This window comes from Alligator mississippiensis, chromosome 1 (genome assembly GCF_030867095.1).
Source record: "Alligator mississippiensis isolate rAllMis1 chromosome 1, rAllMis1, whole genome shotgun sequence".
Classification (NCBI taxonomy): Eukaryota; Metazoa; Chordata; order Crocodylia; family Alligatoridae; genus Alligator; species Alligator mississippiensis.
The window spans coordinates 343,314,610-343,328,485 of record NC_081824.1 but is presented as its reverse complement, the minus strand read 5'-3'; the positions used below and the strand labels follow the sequence as shown (position 1 = coordinate 343,328,485).

General features: G+C 48.7%; 1 protein-coding gene across 5 annotated transcripts in view; it reads left to right on the top strand.

The window, feature by feature from the left end:
• Nucleotides 1-2,717: 2,717 nt before the first annotated feature.
• Nucleotides 2,718-13,876, top strand: part of REV1 (REV1 DNA directed polymerase) — a 75,680-nt gene continuing 64,521 nt past the window's right edge. For 2 of the 5 annotated variants that reach the window (XM_014600400.3, XM_006277678.4), the window contains exons 1-2: nucleotides 3,447-4,521; nucleotides 4,646-4,853. In XM_014600400.3, the coding sequence (XP_014455886.1) occupies nucleotides 4,798-4,853 (56 nt within the window). In that variant the 5' untranslated portion in view covers nucleotides 3,447-4,521; nucleotides 4,646-4,797. Of the gene's footprint in view, nucleotides 2,832-3,019; nucleotides 3,199-3,444; nucleotides 4,522-4,645; nucleotides 4,854-13,876 lie in introns of those variants that run through there. The other 3 variants (XM_006277679.4, XM_019485073.2, XM_019485074.2) reach the window with 3 other exon arrangements.

Genomic DNA, 13,876 nt, shown 5'->3' with positions numbered 1-13,876 from the left:
GAGGAGCAGACAAGGAAGGAGCCTGCTTTTAACTGCTTATCGCCTCACACTTCCTGTTGCACCCTTCAAAAAATATCATAGCATCCCAGGGTCACCCCCACACTTTGGTTGAGAACCATTAGGTTAAGACCATTTTCCATCCACCTTTTCTGACAGCATTGGAAAGCAGGAACCTCTATATAACCCTCTGTCATTTCTTGTTATATATTCCCCCCCACCCTTGTATAATATGGAATGAGAGACAGAATTACAATCCCATTCCTGCAACAGGATAAAGAGGCAAGCCTTGGGACACTTGGGTAATTTGGTGCTTTGTCCTGGGGATTCCCTGAGAGCCCAAGGATCCAGTTGCAGCTGTGAGGCCCCAGCTTTGTAGACACAGAATAGGTTTACTAGAGCACATGGTCTTCAACAGAAACTGGCTCGGTGCCTGCTGCATGGCCTTACTCAGAGTACATCTCCCTTCTTTTTCTTAACATTACCCTGTGGAAAAACTGCACAAATTCTCCACAGCATGCATGACCTATCTGCTCCCCCGGGGCCCCACTTGCTCAGTGTCCATTAGCACTGCTCTGCCCGAGCCAGGGTAAATCACATGGCATTAACTGTATTGGGTACCCACACATGCTCTTCATACATCACAGATCTGTGGCAATCATGGTAGAAGGCAGGGTCCCAATGCACCTTTGTAGACTAACTAAATATAAGTACATCTGAACCCTGGTTTCAGACTGACTTCAGACTAACAAGAGGAACTGCCTCAAGGTATCCAAAGGCAGGGTCCAGACGCACCTTTGTAGATTAACAAAATAATATATTTAATTACCTTTACTAAATATATCTTATTTAGTTAGTCTGCACAGGTGCATCTGGACTCTGCCTTCTGACTGACTTCAGACTAACAGGCGGAAGTACGTCAGGGCCTCAGAAGGCAAGGCCAAGATGCATCTTTATAGACTAAGTAAATAAGACAGGGAAAATTACATCAGGGCAGAAGACAAGGTTGAGAAGCACCTTAATAGACTAACTAAATAAGGTAGGTGGTAGGTGGATAGGATAAGCATATAAATAGGATAAATAAGAAAATAAATAATGTGTGTGTGACACACACACACAAACACCCCTTATTTAATTAGTCTATACAGGTGCATCCTGACCCTGCAAGGTCAAGATGCATCTTTCTAGACTAAATTAAATAGGTAGGTAAGAGAAACACATAAATAAGAAAATAAATAAGTTATACACACATATACATATACATACTCCCTCCCCTTTAGTTAGTGTATACAGGGGGATCTTTACCCTGCCTTCTGACTGACTTCAGCCTAATAGGGGGAACTACCTCAGGGGATCAGAAAGCAAGGTCAAGATGCACCTGCATAGACTAACTAAGATATAAACAGTGTTCTGCATTTTCAGTTTTTATTTAAAAAAAAAAAAAAATTCTGGGAATTTGTTGGGGTTTATCTTCCAAACATAAAAACTGGGTTGAAATTGGGATAAAAAGAAAATTTAAAAAATCAGTTTAAATCAGGGAAGGTAAAAAGTTGGAAGGGCTGAGTGGGAAAGTCTGTGGGGAGGAGGTGAACCTGCCACCCCCCCCAGCACAGCACCAGCCCTGGCTGCCCCCCTGCACTGCCAGGGGGACCTGGAGCAGGACCAGCCTTGGCTGCACCACAGGGCTGGAGAAGATGGAGCCCATGGGATCCCCGTGCCCACCCTGGCAGGCGCTGTCCAGCCGGGGCAGGAGACTGCTGTAGCTCATCCAAGGGGTGCGTGGATGGGGTGGTGGCTCCCGCCGCTGCATGGGTCCCAGGAGGCACTGTGGGGAGGGGGGGTGAAAAACGGGTGTAAATCAGTAAAAACCAAGTACCTTGAATAAGAAAAATCAGGTAATTTATCGGCGAAATTCGGTAAAAGCTGAAAAAGCAGAACACTAGATATAAAGGTAGATCGAGAATACAGAAACAAACATGAATAAGAAAATAACTGGGCTTGATCTCTCGTATTCAGTCAGTCTATAAAGGCGCCTATCGCCCCTGCCCTCCTCTTCACCCCGGAAGGCCCCGAGGGCGCGCGGAGGCCGGGCACAGGGATGCCGAAGTTCCCGCCTCAGCCTGGAGGCGCCTTTACGGACCAACCGGGGACATGACACGCCCTCCTCAGGCCGCAAAGGTGCGTCTGGCGCCTGAGTACAGCAAGGCGAGGCACCCCCGCCGCCCGCAAGATCAGGGAGGGGGGCTCTGCAGCAGCCCCCACCGCGCCCAGGGCCCCGCACCCGGCCGGAGGAGGGGGCTCGTACGCCCCGCCCCGTCCCGCCCCGCCCGGTTTGTCACAGACGTGCGGGCTGCGAATAGCGAGGCAGAGGGGCACGTGGGTCTGGCGGTTTGTTTTCCTGTCGCCGCACTGAACAGGCTGGGGAGCTGCGGCCCCTGCAGCGCCCAGAGGAACCGCCGCCTCACACTTGGTGCAGTGCCCCCGCCGCCAGGGGGCTTGGCCCCCCCCCACTCTTTCCCGCCACTTCCAGACGTCACGTGCTCGGAGCGCCCCCCCCCCCCGGCGGCGGTTGACGCAGCAGCACGCGCGCCGCTAGGGGGCGCCCGGGGGGGGGGAGGGGCGGTGCGAGGCCCGCGCGGCGGTTGGCGGCGCCAGACGTTCCCGTGACGCGGTCGCAGGAAGGGCGGGGGGTGGGGCCGGGGGCGCCGAGCGGGGGAGGGGCGGCGGCTGTGAGGTGAGGCGAGGCGGCGGCCGCGCGCAGCGCGATGTGAGGCTCCCGCACGGCCCGGCCCGGGCGCGCAGGCCGGGAATGACCGCGGGGCACGCGACAGAAGGTGAGGCGCCGTCTCGCGGCCCGGGCCCCAACTGCCGCCTCTGGCGCGAGGGGCGGCTGCTAGGGCCTGGACCCCCCCCCTCCCCCTGGGGCCGCCTCGCGCCGTGGGGGAGGGGCCGCGCGGGGTTATGTAAGGGCCCGCCCTGCCCCCCCCCTCCCCTTGGAGGTAGACGCACTTCCTGACTCGACTCCCCTCCCGCAGCTGGCCCGGCCTCTGGCCTGGCCTGGGCTGGGCTGCGGGAGCCAGAGCCCGCACGGGGGGTTGTTACCCTGGGATTGGGGGGTGTTTGGGGGATTTGTCAGCCCCCCCCTTGCTGCTGGACCCCCCCCCCTTGGTTTCAGGCCCCCCCAGGCTGCCCGAGGTACAGGTAGGTAGTAGGAGACACAGGAGAGGCAAGTTGTTTTTCATCACCCTCCCCCCCCCCACCTGATTTTTTGAGAGCTTGCCCATAAGTGGTTAGTTGCGGGGAGCCACAAGCCCCAGCTTACTTACCAGGAATAGGCACCCTGGTGTTGGTGGTCCCAGTAGACTCTCTTGCCAGGTGCTTGGAGACTGGGATCCCTACCCAATGGCAGTAGAGGCAGCCCTGTTTTGGTGATGGGGCTCGTAAGGGTCCACAAGGTAGTTAACAGGCACCTCCAAATTCTCTGTAGAGCTGTGCTTGGCTGTCTTGTCCCTAGTGCCGTGTTATGTGGCCTGTTGTGTTTTCAGTCTTACCTCTTTCTTTCTTTCTCTGGCATGAATCTCTTACCTGGTGGGGGACTAATTCCACCTTTAGCAAACTGGAGGTCGTTGAGAGGACAGTGTTGGGAGACTCATTGCAGATTCCTGTCTTGTTCCTGGCGCGTGAATAATTGAAGGTTCTTGACTAATTTTGCCCGTGTCTGTCTTAGAGCTGCGAAAGTTAGTCACCCAAATACTTTCATAAGTTTGAACCTTAGTAGTAAATTGTTTTGTTTTACATGTATAGATCATTTGTTTTCCAGGGATTGTTCAGTAAGTCGCTTTTTCTTACCTGATCTTAACTAATCAGAAGTAGCATAGACCCATCTTTCTGGGTGTGGTGTATTCATTTTCCTCCCTGCTGATCAGTGAAAGCATGGTACACTTTCGGCTAATTTACCTTACCTGTCTGGTACAGTATCTCACCAGTGTTTATCTTGCTACTACCTGTTCCAGCAAGTAGAGGACAAAGAATTAGTTCAATAAACAAGTATAAAAACTTCCTTTTAATTGGCAGCCAAACTGCCCACAGGCCATGCATCTTTTTTTTAAGAGCATGTCCTAAGCATGTAGCCTTGGAAACAAAGAAGTATTTGATCCTGCCATACTTGTTATCATTAGTCTTTGTTAGGTATTACTTGTCTGCTAAGAAGAATTGTTTTTCTTTTAATCAGTTTTTTCTTGTGTTGGGTATTTGCAGCTAAAAAAACAAAGTACAGAGGTGTGTGTTTTCTGAGAACTCCTCATGCCTATACCAGTAGTTTGGGCTAGTTAGTATGTATATAGTGGTGGAATTAAAACTCCCAGTGCTGGAAATTCTTCATTAAGCGAATATAATTCAGATTGCTCCTGCAGTACTTTTGGACATTCATCTGGGAGCAGAAAAAGAAGAAATACTGGAAGAGGAAAAGGAGAACAGGGGAAAAAGAACAGCCCTGGAATTGTTCAGGGCCTTGAAAGTGATGGGGTAATTTTTAAACTTGGTAGAGAGAAAAAAATAATGGTTTTGATGGGCAGGGGGACTGCATAAATGTAATACGCTTGTGGTACTTTTCTTTTGAGACAAGTTTTACATTGCTCTTCTACTTCAGCATAACTATCTTCTTCATTCTGAAAAGCAAGCAATATATGTGAAAATACTACTGTCATCAGGAAGAATGCAAACAACTTAAAATGGTGATGCATGGTGACAGGCATGGCACAGACCCCTCAAATACAGGATAGTGTGTCATTGTAGAGGAGAATGATCAAGTCCTCCTCTTTTGGGTGCCTTCAGGAGAAAGAAATGGAAAATCATAGGTGAGGAAAAAATATCCATTCTTCATGTGCTTGTGTTTTGACAGCTTATTGAGCATCATTGCTTTGGAGTTGTAAATTGTGACTCTTAGAGCTATCTGAGGGGTACCAGAAGCTTAGTGTATTAGTTTGAAATCTTTTACTGATGAAATGTCTGTGTTCTGTAAGGTAACAGTGGCTGAAACAGGCTGCAGTCATGTTGAGGGTCACTAAATCAGTATGTAGTTCTGATAAAGCTAAAATGTGGTGAGTTTGTGGAATTCACTTGCCAGCTGGAATCTTTGAGTGTCTAATTTGATACTTAAGAGAGGCCACAGTCCTGAGCCTGTCTGCGCAAGAGCAGACCGCTTTCACAAAGAAAGTTTTGACATAATAAAGGAGGGTTAACTACACTCGTTTGGTTTTTGTGTTTCTCTTCTGTCCGTGCTCCTATTAACTGGTAATTTGGTCAGTCACAGCTGAAGGTGTGAAGATATTGGACAGTAGTCCTGTGTCTTGGTTGCCTGAATTCAGCCACTGCCATTTCAGCTCCATGATTTACGGAGGAAAAGAAATTACAGCAAATCTTGGGAAGGCAGCAAATAATGACTCAGGGAAAAGTACTGCATCAGGCACATTGACAGAATGCTTGTACAGACACAGGCAGACTGTGTTGAATGCCAAAACTTGAAAGCAGTGCCATATGAACACAAAGTCAGACTAGGATCTGCTGTTGAGTTTATCTTGTTCACCTTGATATTTGCAGTCTCCTGGGAAGAGTTAAGTGAGATTTTTTTTTTTTTTTTTAGTGGTTAATTGTTCATCCATGAACCTCCATGCAGGTTAAGACTCCATCTGTCATCTAGTTGGCTTCATGCTTTTGAGAGGGACTCAGGTCAGCAATTTGTCCAGGTAGAGATGAACAAATATTTCATTCAAATGACTATGGTAGAACCACTCTTGTTTATGTGAAAATTGAGGAGTGATTGCTCTTTAGAGGGAAAAGCATGCTTGTGAGAATTACCATCTCTCTGCTCAATGTAGGATTGCAAAGATAAATGGGTCTGCCTGTCCACAATGACCCCCGAAGAAAAAGCAATGTATAAGTCTTAGAGGTGCACCAGTATATCAGTGGCATATCAGATCGGCACCGATAAAAAGAAAATTAACATTATTGGCAATCGGCTTTTTTTGGCCAGTGTAGTCAATAAAGTCACCAATAAATGTCACATGCATGTGCGCAGCAGGTTGTCCACTGCAGGTTTGGGGCCAAAGGCTGTGTTGGCTTCCTCCTGGCAGGGGGGCTGTACTTGGGGCAGGCAGGGATGAGGGAGGCAGCAGTGGTGCTGGGAGGGGTGGTTATCGGGTGGGCTATAGTCACCCCTCCCAGCGCTGCCACCGCCGCCTGCTGAACCCAAGCACAGACCGGCCCAGCCACTCCTGCCAGGAGGAGGCCAGTGCAGCCCCTGGCCCCAAGTCTGCAGTAGACAGTCTGCCCTTGCTGCGTGCATAGATCTGGTGGGGGCACATGCCCCCCGGACAAACGACCTGCAGCTCCGTCCTGCTCCCGGGGTTGCATACGCTGTCCTAACTGGGCATCCCCTACCCTGCTCCCTCCCTCACACCCCTTCTCCTCCCCCCTCCACCCCCTCCTTCCCCGCTCCACCCCTTCCCACAGCTGCATTCCTGTAAATCAGCTATTGGATTGGTATTGACCAATATGGCTGGTTAATAATCAGCCATTGATATCAGTCAAGAAAATCTTTATCAGTGCCCCCCTAACAAATCTCCTTTCTCTCTCTTCCTACAAATTGTCTTATTTTTTCCCTCTGTTCTTATTTAGTTTTATTGTAGCATGTATTAGTGGTGTGGTTGGCTAAGGGAGCTTGTCTAGGGAGTACATAAATTCTTACTCAGGGTGGATAAGATGGATTCTAAAATTGATTTACATGCTTGCACAACTTTCCCTCCTTGGGTGGCTATGAGGAATGAATTTTGCCTTGAAGAAGCATATTTGGTTATGGCCTTTTCAGGTATTTAGGTCTCTTGTTGAGCACTACTAGTTTGTCAGGTCCCTTCTAATGAAAAAGGCTGCCAAGTACAGCTTCAGGAAAAACTCCTGAGCCCCTTTTTTCTTTCATACAGGAAGGGAGAAAGAATTTGACCATACTAGCATAATGTTTTTTCTCCCTTTTTATATATATTTTTAAAAGACTGACTAGGAATATACATTTTTGTCTGCTAGGAATTGTTTGCCTTTAGAAGGCAAATCAGGAGTTGTTTAAAAATATGGACATGTTGAGGAAAGTGATGATTTTGAAGGAATAAGAAGAAATAATGTACGTAGTTGGAAGCAGCATTAAAAAATGGCATCTAAGAGAGCTGCAAGTTGTGTGCTTTAACTGTGGGATGGCCATTTATAATATCGGACCTTTCTACGTTAAGCTGTCTGCACAGGCAAAGATTCCAAACTGTGCTTTGGATCATGTTTTAAACATAATTCTCAAAGATGACACCTTAAACCCATTCCAGGCCAAGTCTCATTTAAAAACTTTAACATTTTAGGAGCCCTGCTTTCTCCAAAGAACTTAGAGTAAAGTTATTCAAAACAGAGACAGCTCACAGTATAGTCTCAGGGGACTTTGCCCCTCTGCACATCACTTCATTCAAATCTAGAAGTGAAGATGACTAGAAATAATTTCCACGTATTAGGAGAAGACGATGATGCTATAAAATTGGAGGGGTAACTTAAAATTTCAAAGTAAGCTTAGAGATCTAATGTTTTTGGAAGAGTTAGATCCAAGAAAAATATATTAAATTACCCAAGACCCGGACTGCAATCTAACCCTCCTTCTCTTGCTCATGCCTAACAGCCTAGGATTCTTGGGCACCTTCTCCCATCCCAGCCTAGCCTTTAGTCTGGTGATTAGAGGTGTAGGTGTTTGACAAGAGCATAGATTCCAGGTTTCCTATCTTCTGGTCAGGGGTAATAACCATTAGAACCATGGATAAAGGCTGTGCATCATGGCTGATTCCACCTCCTCCTACTCCTGTCTTTGCAAAGACAGTTAACTATATGTAAAGAGAGGACTTTGATGCCTAAATATCTAATCAAGAGGGGTTTTCAGAATGCAAATCTCATTATCTGCAACCTATCTGATGCCCAGGTTTAGGGGGGAAAGAGAACTTGATAAATCCCTTTCTTCAGCATTTCTCATTGGATGGTTTTAGGCATAGTTTTGCTCAAAATGTGGCAGTTGTGAATCCCAATCCTAGGCCCCAGTCTTTCCCACTTACTCTGTTACTAACTTAGATACATCACTCAGGTTTGTGAATTCTGCTTTTGACCAGGTACCTCAAAGTTCGGCATACAGAGAGTAGTCCTGGCAGAGTCCCAAAAGAATATAAATACTCAGGGGACTAATTAAATGAATCACCTGCAGTCTGCTGTAATGTTCTAGCAAAAAACCCAAAACAACTATCTACACATTCTAGCCTCAAAGAAGCAAACACACTTTAAATTCACCTCTGAATTAATTGAACTGAAAGTAGCAAATGAAATTTCTGGGATAAGCTACTTGGGATACTCAATTCAAAGAGAAGGAAGAAAAACCAAAGAATACAGAAATGATGTTGGAACAGAAGAAAGCTAAGTGTTTTAAACATCTACAGTTGTGACAAATTTGTAAGCTGATTTTGGTGATCACTTGGCATACCTAGAGTATAGGGAGGCATTTAATCTCTGGATGAGTCTTGCCTGCTGGTACTTCAGATGTCCCACACAACAACAAAATAAATATCTTGTCTAAATACGGTTTACATAAGATTTGAGTAGCCTTCATTTAGTGCTGCAGCAGATAACTTCAGGTCAACTTGAGCTCTTCTGTATTGATGCTCACGCTAATTAAGCACCTTTAGGAATTATGTCATGATCAGCTGTTTCCAGTTTCAAGTGCATAGTGTAAAAGTAACAGCTCTGATATATGCAGATACTTGTTCATCAGTAGACCTATCTGTGGATCCATCAGCAAATGAAGTCATGAATGTAGTTCTCAGTATTCATTTGGGACATGGTAAGACTGCAGTTTCTTGCATATAAAGTGTTTATTCCTTGAAGGTAACATAGTTTTGATAAAGGCCACGTTAGACTTCATATTACTAAGAATTTCAATTTCTGTGATTGAAATTGTTTTTGGTGATGATGGCTCTTATACACCAGGGGTTGGCAACCTATGGCACGCATGCCCAGTGTGGCATGTGGCATGCTTTTTATTGGCCAGGTAAGAGCCCCTGGCCCCAACCCTGTGCTGCTGGCCACATGCCACCGGCAGGCCCCAGGTGGCAACACTGCTTCTGCGGGCCCCAGGCCCGGCCACGTGTTGCCAGCAGGCCCAGCCCCAGCTGGCACCATTGCTGCTGCGGGTCCTGGCCCAGTACCAGCACTGGGCCAGGGCCGTCAGCAGCATTGGGATGGGGCCAGGGCCACGGACCTTCATGGGCCCTGGACCCGTCTCGGCACTACAGACAGCCCCGGCCATGTGCTGCTGGTGGGCCTGGCTGGCACCACCACCGCCACTGGGCCAGGGCCATCGGCAGCACTGGGATGAGGCTTGGGCCCAGGCCTGTGGGCCTGCGCAGGCCCCGGCCCCATCCTGGTGCTGCTAGCAGGCTTTGCCATGTGCTGCTGGTGGGCCTGGCCAGCGCCACTGCCACCAGCAGGCCCAGGCCCGGCCCCATGCTGGTGCTGCTGGGCTGGGGCAATCAGCAGCACCGGGATGAGGCTGGGGCTGGAGTCCCATCCTGGTGCTGCCGGCGGTACCCAGCCATATGCTGGGCCAGGGCCATCTGCAGTGCCAGGATAAGGTTGGGGCCTGGGTCCATTTCGGTGCTGCTGGTGGGCCCGGTCCTGGCTGGCACCTTCACTTCCACTAATGGGTTGGGGCAGACGGCACCACCAGGATGAGGCCGGGGCCCCACTTAGGTATTGCTGGCAGGCCCGGCCCCAGCCATGTGCTGCTGCTGGGCTGGGCCTCCACCTCCCACCCCAGCCCAGTGCCGCGGATGTCTGGAGCACCGGGATGAGCCCAGCAGCCAGCCAGCGCCTGCTGGGCCCAACCTCCAGCTGCAGCGGTGGTGACAGCTGCCGGCGGGCCTAGCCGCAGCCCTCGCCACCGCCGCGGGCCCCAGCACAGTACCACTGCCAGGTCGGGACCGTCGGCAGCGTCGGGATGGGGCTGGGCCATGGACCTGCGCAGGACCCAGCCCCATCCCGGTGCTGCTGAAAGCACGGGCTCAGTGCTAGCTGGCACTATCACTGCCACGGGCTCCAGCCCTGCTTGGCCCCGGCCTCAGCCTGGTGCTGCCGCTGGCCCCATCCTGGTGCTAGCAACAGCCCGGCTGCAGCCCCAGCCCTGTGCTGCCAGTGGGCCTTGGTCCCAGATCCAGCCGCAGCCCCATGCTGCCCACGGCCAGGCTCCAGCCCTGTTGCCCATGGGCCCCTGCTCCAGCCCCATGCCGCTGGGTGGCTCTGGCCCCACAGCCCAGCCCCACGCTGCCCACAGCCCCAGCCTCAACAGGCGCAGTGCCGTCACCTGTCTTCCCGGAGCCCAGGGCTGGGAGATGGCCAGGGCGGGGAGGCAGCAGTTGTTTGCAGCCTCCTAGCTGCAGCCAGCCCAGGTTCGTAGTAGCTGCTGATAGCCATGGAGCCTGGGCTGCTCCCAGCAGCTGGCTGGGAGGATGGAAGGCCTGCTGCAAGCAACCCGGGCTCCATGGCTATCAGCAGCTACCCAGAACCTGGGCTGCCTGCAGGCGGGAGGCTACAAACAGCTGTTGCCTCCCAGCCCCAGATCCAGCCCTGGGCTCCGGGGAGACAGCAGATACCAGCAATGCTCCCCACTGTGCTGCCCCTGCTGCTGCTTCTGCTTAGCAACGTGTGAAACCTGGCGTGGCAGGACACAGCGGGGGATGCAGAAAGCTGCCTGTCACTCCAAGCTCCCTGATGCCCTGGCCACATTTACCCTGCAGGTGGGGGCAGCAGCGAGGGGCTCAACCCTGTGTACTGCCCACAGTGCTCCCATGCACATGGGAAGTGTGACCTCAGTAGTGCGGAGCTTGCAGCAGCAGGCAGCTTCCCTGTGCAGTCCCTCTGTGCGCTGCCACTCTGGGTTGCACATGCTGTGCTTGGGAGGGCCCAGGGGAGGGCAGCAGAGCTGGGAGTGCAGCATGTGTGAGGGCAGCACAGTGGGGAGCATCGCTGGTATCTGCTGCCTCCTTGGAGCCCAAAGTATCTGCTGCTTCCCCGGAGGCCGGGTGTGGGAGGCAGCTAGGGCCATGGCTGGGGTGGGAAGGCAGCAGCTGTTTGCAGCCTCCTGGCTGCAGCTGGTCCAGGTTCTGGGCAACTGCCAATAGCCACGGAGCCTGGGCTGGGGGGCAAGGGGCCACAGGCCTGGGAGACAGGGGCAGCAGGGGTACGAGCAGAGCTGAGGGGCAGGGGTGTTGGGTGGAGGGCAAGGGGCACAAGCAGGGCATCCTGCCATGCACCCCTGCCTTCATTTTGTTTTTCTGGCATGCCGGCACTCCTATACCTTCTAAGGTAGGCATTGTGGGTTTTTCGGTAGTCCAGCCAAAAAAATGTTGCCTACCCCTGTTATACAGTGATCCATTTACATTCATTTGAAGCAGTGTATTAATGCTTTTGGGGTGGGGATGGGAGAGGTTTTTTTGTTTTGCTATTTTGCTGTGATGCATTTCATATGAGCAGTAGGATAGCCATCTGTGTATAGGGAATTAATTCTGAAGGACTTGGATTCTCTCATGCTTTATGCATGTTACATAACATTTCATGTTTATTACACAAAGTCGTGGATATTCAACTCTTCATTAATTTTGCCAACTGCTTTACATCTAAAGTGCTTGTATTTCTTAGCTTACTTCCTTGTTGGTTATGGTGGTCTTACTGTTGCATGTCTATAGCTGATTCAGGCTGTTGAACTTTTTTTCTCGAAAAGAGGATGGACATGCACCAGGGTGTATTGTGCTGCTGAAAAACAAAGAGTGTTTGCAAAGTAATTTTGTGTCATTTTTACACAAAAGTGTTTAAAATATCATAGTCAAGGATTGACTTGCAAATTAAAACTGTCTAGATAGCCTTGTATCAACAACTGCTTGCAGTTATAAATGACTGACCATGTTAGAGATTGTTTCCCTCATAAAATCTAATCAAGCTACTTCACAGTAGTATCAGGTAATCAAATTACAGTTTATTTTTTCATAAAGCAGTGTTATCAACACTAACATTTCTCAAATTATAAAAATAAAAAAATGGGGACCAAGTAAAACCTCTGGGATTTTTCTATGATATTACTAGTCTGATTTATTATAATTATTATTATTTATTATTATTATTATTATTATTTCCTTTGCTAAACACCTCCTCCATACATTGCTGACTCGTTTCTGGCCATGTCATCCAGCCCGTTGGTCCAGAAATTTGGTGGTGAGGGAGCAGTGGCAATTAACACTCCTGCTGCTCCCCTGCTGTCGAATTTCCAAACCACATGCAGAGGGATTGTGTTCACAGACTAGATCTGGCCCATGGACCAAGCTGGCATTGCTCATATGGCTTGGGGGCCCAAAAGGTTGGGCACCACTGGACTTTGTTGTGAAAACTCATAAGAGCTAATCCTTACCTCAGTGTTTACCTCAGTAATTTGCAGCATAGTGCCAGACATCACGGTTGGTTTGATGTAGGAGCTGGAATAGAAATCTGCAAAATTCAAGCAGATCACAAAATATCTTTTACTTTCAATTAGCTGATCTGGATTCAAAGTGGTTACTTATGGGCAAGGCTTTATAGCTCATTTTAGGAACACCTTGAGGCATCCACATTTTAGTAAATGCTAATGTTACATCTTTAGGAATGAGGCTTCCATTCAAAAGAGATTAATTAAATCAAGTTCTGTTATCTTTAGATGGTATCATCCACTCAGGACAGCAGTCATATTTTTCCATATATTGCTCTATCTTAAGCTCTACAGTTGAGTGTCATCCCCTTCTGTTCACGAAGAAACAGCTTTTGTTAACCAAAATGCACACAGTGCAATGCTAAAACAAATATTAAAGCAGCATCCAGGTTTGCTTCTGTATACTTTGTTTTACAACATAAACTCCAACATTTATTACATGGCCTTTATTGTCAGCAGGGTTTGAATCCACAGTACATAGTTCTTCTGCTTTGGAGGTGAGAGTTGTCAAGTACAATGTTATCTTCTGTGAACTGTACAGGGAGATAGAACATCTACTTTATTACTGGACTTGATAAGTATCTGTGAGGCATTTTTAATGTCTTGGATTTAGTTCTGGCTTGGGAAGCATGTGTGTTCAGGAGTTTGTGAACTGCATGGCTGAATGTAACATCAATTTGTGAACTTAAGACCTCTACTATAAAAATGAGCTACTGCTAGCTAAAAAAATAAATGTCATCAAAACAGTAGCAGCGTCTTACGGGTCTGTATGTGGTCTAACCACTAGGAAACCAAAGTATGCTAGTATCAGTTACAGAAGTACCTAATTTGGCACACTTTAGAAAGGTTTGGGGGCAAGGTGGGTGAGGCTTGGACCTGTTAGAACAATTATTCTCAAGCAGGGTGCTGTGGCATTGTCAGGTGCCTTGAGATCCTTTCACAGGTGCTGTGGGATGCCATGCTAGTTAGCAGTGTTAGGTGTGTACATGTGATTCCCAAGGAATTATTCAAATAGTAATGACAGTATTATAAGTGTTTGGATCATTTGTGGTCTTTCTGAGGTCTTTGCAATAGAAAAATTGCTCTATTATTTTTCTGTACTTCAAAAATGAGTGAAAACTAAGATCTGGCATTTTCTGAGGGGGGCCTTGAGTCTAATGACCGTTACCTCGAGTCTAAAAAGGTTGAGAACTACTGTGTTGGGGACCTGAAGTTCTAGTTCTATTGCTCTCTGAAAGAGAAATCATATGAGCCTTGTTTATCCTACCAATAAAATGGATGAATATTTATCCTTACAAGTCACGT